This window comes from Hesperophylax consimilis, chromosome 21, assembly GCF_061612785.1.
Source record: "Hesperophylax consimilis isolate HC1 chromosome 21, BYU_Hcon_1.0, whole genome shotgun sequence".
In the NCBI taxonomy this organism is placed as follows: Eukaryota; Metazoa; Arthropoda; class Insecta; order Trichoptera; family Limnephilidae; genus Hesperophylax; species Hesperophylax consimilis.
Genome location: NC_142856.1, coordinates 25967797 through 25978331, shown reverse-complemented (window position 1 = coordinate 25978331; position 10535 = coordinate 25967797). Strand labels below are relative to the sequence as shown.

The window sequence follows — 10535 nt, the reverse complement described above, 5'->3', positions numbered from 1 at the left end:
TTTTAAAAAAGCATGCAATTCAAATAGAAAACAATTCATTTGATAATTCTTACAGCACCTTTTAATTTAGTTACATAATGCTTTCTAAATTCACGACCGTAATTATGAGATCGATAGATAATAAAATATTATGTTAGGAGGTTCATTTAATTTATTTTTATAGGAGTAGGTACTAATAATATTCCAAAATCTCTCTCTACGTACCTACGTGGACATTTAAACAGCTGGCAGCCCTAAAATGTATGTAGGTAGATCATGTGTCACTTTCCTATCTGATCTATCATCTATGGTCAATGGTCACATCTGTCCAGGGGCATTTAACTAAGCTTTGGCCATGAAACTCATTTGAAACCGCCACGCCCACCTCAAAATTCTTATAGAAAACGAATAATATGGCTAAAAGCTCAGATCTCATTGGTGAGAACAGAAGGATTGGTTTGATCTCTCGCTCTCTACCATAATGACTCGTGTAACAGAAAGAGATGACGGAATTATGCCGTTTGACAGTTTTCAAATCATTCAAACAAAATGACAGTGGTTTATTTATACACGCGGGTTGTCATTTGCTGCCGAAATACTATCATTTCCGTCGAAAATATTGCGTGTTAAAGTTGTTCGTGATAAAAATACAATATAAGCCAGTATAGTGTTAGCGAGTTATAAACATATTATATTCAACCTACCTACGTAAGTTCAAGTTTAAAGTGAATTAACAGTTTTAGGTTATTCGTTCGGTTTTTTGAACAATGCTTGATACTTGACATATGTCTTCCTCCACAACGTATAAATGTTATTTATTATATCGATAAACTTATTCATGTTATTGATTAGTGTTATCCTGTATTATCTTATTGTTTTGGTGAAATTAAAGATTTTTAAACATATGTAACCATGAGTTCATGAGGCTGAAAAATGTCGGAATTTTTCGTCGTACTGTCGGACAATCATGTTTTGGAAATTTTCTTCAGTGTTTTTGCAAATTTCTTGTCATTTTGGGTGTCTTCTTCTCAGATTAACAAGTTTCATCTTAAGGAAATGCACTGTAAAAGTTTATTTTCTTAGTCAGATGAACCTTGCCCTTGGAAAACATTTCGACATTTTTCTGCTTCAAGGACATTTTTATTTTTATAATAGTTTTTTTGGGCTAGTGAGTGAATAGAGTAGGCTGAGAGCAATTATGTTGTCTATGGTCGCATCTTTTTTTAAATGGCCTTGAGTTTCCTCTACCTTGTCTACTGCTCTGCTCCGCACGGTAGGTACTGCTTGTATATCTGTGGTTAAGTACTGTATAATTCTGTTGGATACAAAAAGCCGGAAGATATCGATCTAGAGAGTGGTATATTTATGCATCTGTCAAAAGTCAAATTGACGTGGTTTATGTTTACAAATATTAAAACAAGAATGTTGTGTTATTAAGCGTTACTATACATATGTTCAATCCACATCCGTAGATCTTATTGAGATGAATAATACCCCAGGGCATAAGTATTTCGAACAGGCACAATGTTACCGAAGACCTGTGGACGGACTGCTTCAAAACAAAATATTAAAAATAATCGTAGTTGGCGATTCTAATGTGGGTAAAACATGCCTCACCTACAGATTTTGCCAGAGAGCGTTCTTGGAGAAGGCCGATGCAACTATCGGGGTGGATTTTCACGAGAGAACTGTTAAAATAGGGGAAGATGATGTGAAGGTAATATATAATATTGTTTATATCTTTCTTACCAGGTTTAAAGAGTGCAAGTCAAAACAGCGACTTATGTTCATCTAGAATAAACCTGTACTCATAATATCGAGTTAGAATATGAACATTACAGTATGGTTATACTACTATTAAATTGAATATTATTTATTTATTTTGAATTTTACGCACAGCCCTTTTACATTTTTTTTACACAAAGAACATTTAAATAAGCATAACATCATAATAACAAAATACTCCCCCATGCAAGATCAAAAAATAGTTTATCGGGAATACATAGTACAATAATAAATTAAATACGTCAAAGTAGAGCTAGGCAGTTTGTTTAATTAGATTAGTTAATCTGATTTCTGATATAAATTCTACCAAGACTTGTTTTTATTTAGTGATTGATACGTTAAATATGTCAAGAACATCCTTATAATCACTACCCTAATTATGTATACGGCGAACGGGAGTACACAAGTGTGATGCTGTGTTGGAGTTGTTACAATTTTATTATTATTATTTTTAAATGAAAGATTTACTTTCTCGGGTTATGAATAACCCGACAATATTTGAAAATTTCCTGCTACCACTACAGTAAGCGGAAAATGTTGCTTGTGTTGTGATGCGAGAACTTGAACACACTACTCCTGGGTGGGGCCCAAACATAATGCCAACTCGGTCACTGAACAGTTCATATTACAATAGAACGGTAGATATTGCCTCGATGTTGGTTTACGGGGTATATGGAATGAAATCAAGGACTGTTAATTATTAAATTCATGATTTTATGTAAACAAGTTAAGTTATTAACGCTTATGTAAATAATTTTATGTAAACAAGTTAAGTCACTACGTTCCGATAATTTGAATAAAATTAGTTGACACAGTAGATAATCATAATTGACATATTCCCTTCTAACACCCTGAAATTTATTTTGAATTCTTTCTATCGTGAGTGATTGAATAGCAAGGGCAGGCCCTGAGCCAAACGGTGCCTGGCGCGAATAAATTTTTGGCGCCACTCGTCAACACCAGTAGACGCTTAGGCTCTAGGTAGTAGGTAGTAACCTGTAGTAGGTATTAGGTAGTAAGTATCTGATCGCTGATTAAAAATATTTGGATGATTTGTATTTTTGTGTCGTGCTATTTTTATGATATAATCTCAAGAGCGATGTGTTTGGACTGTAAGGTGTTAGGTATTATCAGGGCCTTGGCAATTCGGCGCCCGGAACAGACAGCTCCAATTGCGCCCGCATAGAGCTGGCCCTGTGAATAGCATAACTTGATGCCCACACTGTTGAGTTGTACTCGATTTGACTCCTAACTAATGACATGTACATTTTTTGTTAGGTTTGAATATTTATAAATTGGATTCATATTTTTAAACATAACCCAACATTTTCAACGTTTTATTTGATATAATTTCAACATGATCAATAAAATTTGGTTTTTGATCAAGGCAAGATATACACGCAAATCATTTACCTCGGTTACAGTTGGCACAGTTACATAGTTACCACGAATTCACTTTCAATGCATTTCCTAATAGAAATACCTATCGTTAACCAATCTTTTAATCTCGTCGAATTTAATGTTTCAAAGACCCAATCCTGTCTGATTACGTCTAAAAGGGATCCAAATGATAATCTAGTCTCCTTCAACGGAAGCAATCTTCCGAACAGGCCTTCCATTGATATGCTTGGTGTAACTATAAGTGACCAGCTCAGGTACAGGGGCTCCATCGAAGCCAGAGTAAAGTTGGCCTCTCAGAAGCTGGGTGTACTGTACAGGGCCCGCAGATACTTTAATAATACACAACTGCTGACCCTGTACAAATCGCAAGTGCGCCCTACTGTCGAATTTGGCAGCCATCTCTGGTCCGGAGCCCCTAAATACCTGAAAAAAACCCTTGACTCTGTGCAAAAACGGGCGGTCCGTTTGATAGATTCCCCAATCTTAACAAACGGACTGCAATCTTTAGAGCACAGGCGTCAGGTAGGTATGCTGTCCTTGTTCTATCGGTATTACAATGGAAGATGCTCTGAGGAACTAGCGTCATTGATCCCTTCGGCACCGGTGCGTAGTCGGGATACACGCCAAACGCGCGCCCAACATTTGTACATAGTTGACATTTGTCACATGAGGACGGGTCGCTTCTACGATTCGTTCTTAAGTTCAACAGCTCGGCTGTGGAACGAACTGCCGGCCTCTGTGTTTCCTCCCTCCTACAACATGGGACTCTTCAAGACCCATGTTCACTCCTTCCTCTCCACAAGAAGACCCTCCACACAGCATCCCCAAAGATGACATAGGCCCTGAGGGAAATTATTTTCTTCAGGGCCTCCTGTGTGGAGTTAATATAAAAAAAAAAAAAAAAACAACTTTGTTTATTATAATTACTGTACGCATGTATGAAATTGGCAGCATTTTGTTATTAACATTGTTAGAATATAGAATGGTGGTCTATATAATAAAACTATCAAGTTTATGTTTTAATTTAGTTATATTTTCAGTTGCAACTGTGGGACACGGCCGGCCAAGAGAGATTTCGCAAGTCCATGGTGAAGCACTATTACAGGAATGTAAATGCCGTGGTCATTGTATATGACATGACCAAAATCAACTCTTTTTATGTAAGTACTATCTGTACCCCGCCACTCATTGCTGTGGCTCAGTCTGTCTGTGCAGATAGAGAAACAATAGCGCGTTTTGCTTTTACGTCCAACAGATGGCACTGTTTTACAAAAAAGTATGTTTTTACTTGTCACAGATGAGATCTATATAATAAAGCCATATAAAAACATGCATATTTGAATGCGACGTTGTGTCAAAATTTCAAAGCAATCAGCGAAGAACTTTCAGAGATTTAAGTTTTTGAACAAACGAACATTTACATTTTTATTTATATAGATAGGATTTATTTAGAATGTCTACGATTTCAAGTGCAATAACTTCATATGCTGTATAAATGATAAATGAAAATCAAACCCGCAACCTTTCGATTGAAGCCAAATGTGTACTGTTTTGTTAGATAACATCCAACTTGACCAGTCAGTGGCTGAGTTAGCATTGCGTCTGGTTCCCACCCAGGCATCATGAATACAATTCCTCGGCTGGCTAAGTCCTCCATCTTGACACAAGCAACATTTTCTGCTTGCGGGTGGTAATAGAAGATTTAAAAATATTTTCAGGTTATTCGTAACCTGGTAATGTTTGTCTTTTGAAATAAGCATTGAAAGTGAACCACTAGCCAAAAAATAATGAATGTGTTTAATATGAATTACTTTTAAATTGTAGGCTGTAGAAGGGTGGGTGGCGGAATGCGCCACACAGGGACTGAAGAACGACGTCCCCCGGGTACTGGTGGGAACCCAGTGTGACAAGACTCAACAACGGGTGGTCACAACTTCTACAGCAACACGACTGGCAGATCAATATGGAATGCCCGTGAGTGCTCATAATAGTCTTCATTTTAAAACTGTTTTCTGAAGCAGCAAAAAATCTTTGTTGTTTTTTTTTGTGGTGTTATGCCGTGTTGCGCTAACTCCTTCTTTAGCCGACGTTTCGGACAGCGTTGCAGTGTCCATCATCAGGGCAGATCCGGTAGATCCGAAGATATGTCGGCTAATAGCTATATTTTTTGAATGATTATTATTAGGATCCGGAATCGCGGTGGCTTTTTGAAGAATTCCAGGGCCGCTCATTATTAAAGGCAAAACAATTCAATTATCGTTATTCAACGGGTTAAATTCGTTTTAAACATACTGTCCTTTTGCAGCTGCATGTAGTATACATACTAGAGGCTTGGTCTGAACTAATTCTCAATTTTATATTATTTTTTAAAGAAATTAATTTTCATACGGGGAATATTATTATTTATTGGATAATTTGTATAGCGCCGCTTTTGTGAGAGGGGCGCTTTACAGTTGATGCAGGTATTACAGAAAATATAAATATTACAAAAATAGAGTGAAGTTAAGTTAAGTAAAATGAAGTATAGGAACAGGTGACATGAAAATAGACGATGGAGACTCTGCAGCAAGAATCCTAGGTGGTGAAGAAACTGAAACATTCCACTTGAAGTGAAATAACACAGAAGTGCGCTATATAAATGTCATGTTATTATTCTTATTCCCTTTCCCTTCCCTTCTCGCCCTGCTTGTTTCGACACTAATCGCGCGCAACACTACAATTTAACAAAGTTTCATCACAATAGGATGAATGATATAGAAGAAAGAGAATTTTGATCAAAATTTCATAACGCAGAGCTCACCATTATTTACAGAAACCTTTCCTAGCATCCACACAACTGGCCAAAGTTTCATTGCTATAGGAAGAATGGCATAGGAAAAAAAAATTATACACACTTAATAACGCCAGAGCTCACTTTTATGTATAGAAACCTTGCCAGGCGTGTGCACAACAACTTGCACAACAACTCGCCAAAGTTTTATCGCAATCAGATGAATAGTATACGAAATAAGGGAATTTTATACAAATTTCAAAACACCAGAGCTCACCATTATATATTGAAACCTTCTCTTGCATTCACACAATAACTCACCAAAGTTTCTTTGCAATCGGATAGATAGGAAACAATGGATTTAATGCACAAATTTTATGTTGCCAGAAATCACTTATAGGTACATAGAAACCTTTCCAGGTGTGTGAACAACAAATTGCCAAAGTTCAGACATCCAAACATACATTGATTTTTATATATATTGAAACTATGAAATCAAGGTTAAAATTAAATTTAAACAATATTAATAAAAGACAATACAGTTTCCTTGTTGGTATCACTATGTAAGCCAGTACTGTGATTCAACTACGGTATACAAAATTTGAGTTTATGTGGAAAGGTTTATATCAATCACACTAAAATAATATTATATGACGTACTGCTCTTTGTCCTTTTTGTGGTAAAAATGACTTTACTTGGCTTGTTAACTGAAGCTGGGCCCAGGAAATATGAAATCCGATACTTTTGTTTATCGTACCACGTTGGCAATCGATAATAATAATTTCGTCTTTTTCTATTCAATGAACAAAATATGAGAAAGAAAAGAGACAATAGGTAATGGTAAATCGGTATGTCTTACTTTAAAACAAATATTTTTAAACGACAAGCCGATAGGAAATATTTCATTTTTTAGAAGTTAGTTACGAATTAGTATTCATCAATCATCACCATGGCCGCGTTTATAGTACCTTCAATTCATCTAATAAATAAGTGGATAAAACCCCATCCTGAGCTAAAATTTGATCGTGGGGTGATTTATTGTGACGTGTGTGATATTTCTTTAAAACAATTAAAAAAATATACAGTAACTAAGCACGTTTCAAGCAGAAATCATTTGATAATGAAGACAAATGATAAGTGTAAAACAGATTTCTATTTTGATTTAGCTATGTTTTTAATATGTTCTAATATTCCATGGACAAAACTAGACAATTTTAATTTCCGTCTTTTTTTTTCGAAATATTTGTGTTGTAAATGTTCGACTATGGATCTTCCGAGTGAATCTACTCTCCGAAAAGTGTATTTAAATAAAGTGTTTTGTAGTGAAATTAACGATATCAGAAAAAAATTAGGACATTCATATATATGGGCGACAGTTGATGAAACGACCGATAAGTTTGGACGCAATATAGCTAATCTGGTCGTAAAACCACTAGGAGACATTGTAACTCGGTCATATTTGATTGCTAGCAAGGTTTTACCAAAAACCAATGCCGAAACCATAAAGGATTTTGTAAAAAACAGTTTAATTTTTTTGTGGCAGGAATCTGCAGTTAATAACTTCAAAAAACTTTTAATTTTAACAACAGACTCTGCCCCTTATATGCTAAAAGCCGGACGCGAACTTAAAGATGTGTTTCCCAATATGATACACTTTACCTGTTTGGCTCATTCACTAAATCTAGTCGCTTCAACTGTGCGGGATAAATATAAGAAAGTGGATGATCTTATTTCCTGTGTTAAAAAAATATTTTTGAAAGCACCAACAAGAGTAGACATATTTAAAACCATGATTCCAGATATTGCACTACCACCAGAGCCGATATTAACGCGTTGGGGAACTTGGCTCAAAGCTGCTGTTTACTATGGTCAACATTTCGAAAAAATAAAAAAGTGTCGTTTCAATTTTAAATGAAAAGGACTCTGTGGCAATAGCGAAAGCTAAATTATTGTTTGAAGATGCGAGTATTAAGGGTGACCTAATTTTTATAATGGAATATTTCGGAACAATTCCAAATGCTATTAAAAAACTCGAGGATCCTAAGCTTACTATCGTCGAATCGTTCGAAATTATAGATGAAATAAGGACTCTTTTATCGTGGAGCAATGAAGAGTGGGCAGAAAAAAGATTCGATGCCATATTAAATAGAAACCCTGGCTACGATAAATTACGGAGCATTAGTGAAAATTTAAATGTAACCATCGATTCAACACAACTCTATAAATTTGCTCCGCTGACATCTGTCGATGTTGAACGATCATTTTCTATATATAAGTGGATTTTTGAAAATAGGTATAATTTATCACCAGAAAATATGGAACGGATTCTTATACTGTATTATAAAAATAATGTTGACGTCAAAATGAATTGATCCTGCATCATGTACAATGTACATTCTGTTCGAATTCACAACAGGTAAGCATTAAATAAATATATTATTAATAAGAGGTGTGAAAGTTATTTCTAATAGGCTTCTCCGAGAAAACTTTTCAATGTTGACAACATACTTGACTCCTGGCATACTAAAACTGGAAAGCGGTCTATAAATAAGTGTTTCATAAGTAGGTAATTATTTTTCCCTTGAGTACAGCACTGGTAAAGCCACCGCGATTCCGGATCCTAATTATTATTTATTTCGACTTTATGTCAGGGTTAAATATTCCCCACAGGAAAAACTAAACCCTTCCAAACACTTTTCCACAAATGATCATCTAGTAAATCCACATTATGCAAGTTCATTATATAAGCATATTAAATACAAAACAATACAAGAACAACACTTCAAATCACCAGAGATCAAATGGGAAAATAATTCACTGACTCCAGATATTTTCATATCAGAGGGTTCGGCTCGGTAGAACTCCTAACTGGACGAATAAATCCTACTATGTAATCCCTCAGTATAAATATTTTAAAAATCTTTCGTAATCCTACATGTATTTAAAATGACTGATTTTTGCATTCTTATATATAAATTCTTTGAAAGATCTAATACGCCTCAATTTTGAATGAGGAAGCCAGGTATAATGCCAGTAGCTGAAATAACAAATGGTAATATTTTTATAGTTGAGACTGCCAAATTCTTTTAATCTCATTTCCTAAATCTGTGTATTTTTTATTTTTTCAGAAACAGATTTTTCAATATTACAGGAATTTGGAATAGCGACATCAATGATTTATTATTATTATTCTTCCAGTTGTTTGAAACATCAGCACGCTTGGACTCTGAGGCGGAAACAGTGGACGCAATCTTCATGACCTTGGCCCACAAGCTGCACAGCCAGCAGCCATTCCGGGTGGCCTCCGTCAAGGAGTTCCCCCCCAAGGTTCCTCGGAGCATCTCCATCAAGAAGCTCACAAGGACCAGGTCAATGACAAGCTGCCCTAATAATGAAAATTGCTGCTAATCGGAAGCAAATTGAAGGCTTTACAATATATATAATTATATATTATGATAAAGGAGAACGGGTGAAAATAATATACATGGGTCTCGGGCCTACCCCTTAACACTATTAAGTCAATAGTATCTGACGTACCGCTGGATAAGTTTTATAATATACATGGGTTGGGCCCAAGACCCATGTGTATATTATAAGAAAATAATATACATGGGTCTTGGGCCCACCCCTCAACACTATTAAGTCAATAGTATCTGACGTACCGCTGGATAAGTTTTATAATATACATGGGTTGGGCCCAAGACCCGTGTGTATATTATAAGAAAATAATATACATGGGTCCTGGGCCCACCCCTCAACACTATTAAGTCAATAGTACTAGTTGACGTACCGCTTGATAAGTTTTATAATATACATGGGTTGGGCCCAAGATCCATGTGTATATTATAAGAAAATAATATACATGGGTCTTGGGCCCGCCCCTCAACACTATTAAGCCAATAGTACTTGTTGACGTTCTGCTGGATAAGTTTTATAATATACATGGGTTGTGCCCAAGACCCATGTGTATATTATAAGAAAATAATATACATGGGTCTTGGGCCCACCCCTCAACACTATTAAGTTAATAATACTTGTTGACGTACCACTGGATAATTTTTTTTAAAGTAAAACTTTAGTTACTATTACGGCTAAGGCCACAAATATTATATCGGTCTGTTTTTATTTTAACTGTCATAGAAGTGATCTTCATTTTTTATTTTTTTTTAATGTGTGAAAGCGCACAAGAGTCTCAAATGCTCCCAACCATCTGGATCCAGTGAGACTATGGCATCCCTAATTTTGGTATGTTGTGAGGCTGAAGGTAGTGAGGAAGGGAAGGAGATGGGGAAGAGGAATGATGGGAAGTAGGTGGCTAGTACTGGCCAACAAACACGGCCAAAGCCATTTCAAGCAACGTTTTAATTCTGAATGATGGTCTTGCACCATGGCGATACTGAAAGTATCTTCCACTCTGAAATAAATCCACTCAGAAAATTCATAATAGAATGTTAGATTAAGATCACTTTCAAGACAGTACAACTTTGAACTGACAGACATTTGTGATAAGCCATTGTACGGGACAAGCGGAGGTCGCACAAATACTAAATAAATTCTACAGGACACCGACACACATCGAAACCTTGATCCCAGAAGTTCT

The 10535-nt window shown here is 35.9% G+C and overlaps 1 protein-coding gene across 1 annotated transcript; it reads left to right on the top strand.

The window, feature by feature from the left end:
- Positions 1 to 316: 316 nt before the first annotated feature.
- On the top strand, positions 317 to 9598 carry LOC149413804 (putative Ras-related protein Rab-33). The gene is made up of 4 exons (XM_089644822.1): positions 317 to 1696; positions 4206 to 4325; positions 4990 to 5139; positions 9134 to 9598. The coding sequence occupies exons 1-4, from the start codon at positions 1463 to 1465 to the stop codon at positions 9341 to 9343; spliced, it is 714 nt and encodes a 237-aa protein (XP_089500948.1). The 5' UTR covers positions 317 to 1462; the 3' UTR covers positions 9344 to 9598.
- Positions 9599 to 10535: the final 937 nt, after the last annotated feature.

Coding starts and splice junctions, on each gene's coding strand:
- LOC149413804 (XM_089644822.1), top strand. CDS start 1,463: ATGAATAATACCCCAGGGCATAAGTATTTCGAACAGGCACAATGTTAC. Junction 1,697..4,205: donor TAGGGGAAGATGATGTGAAG/GTAATATATAAT, acceptor TTATATTTTCAG/TTGCAACTGTGGGACACGGC. Junction 5,140..9,133: donor CAGATCAATATGGAATGCCC/GTGAGTGCTCAT, acceptor TTATTCTTCCAG/TTGTTTGAAACATCAGCACG.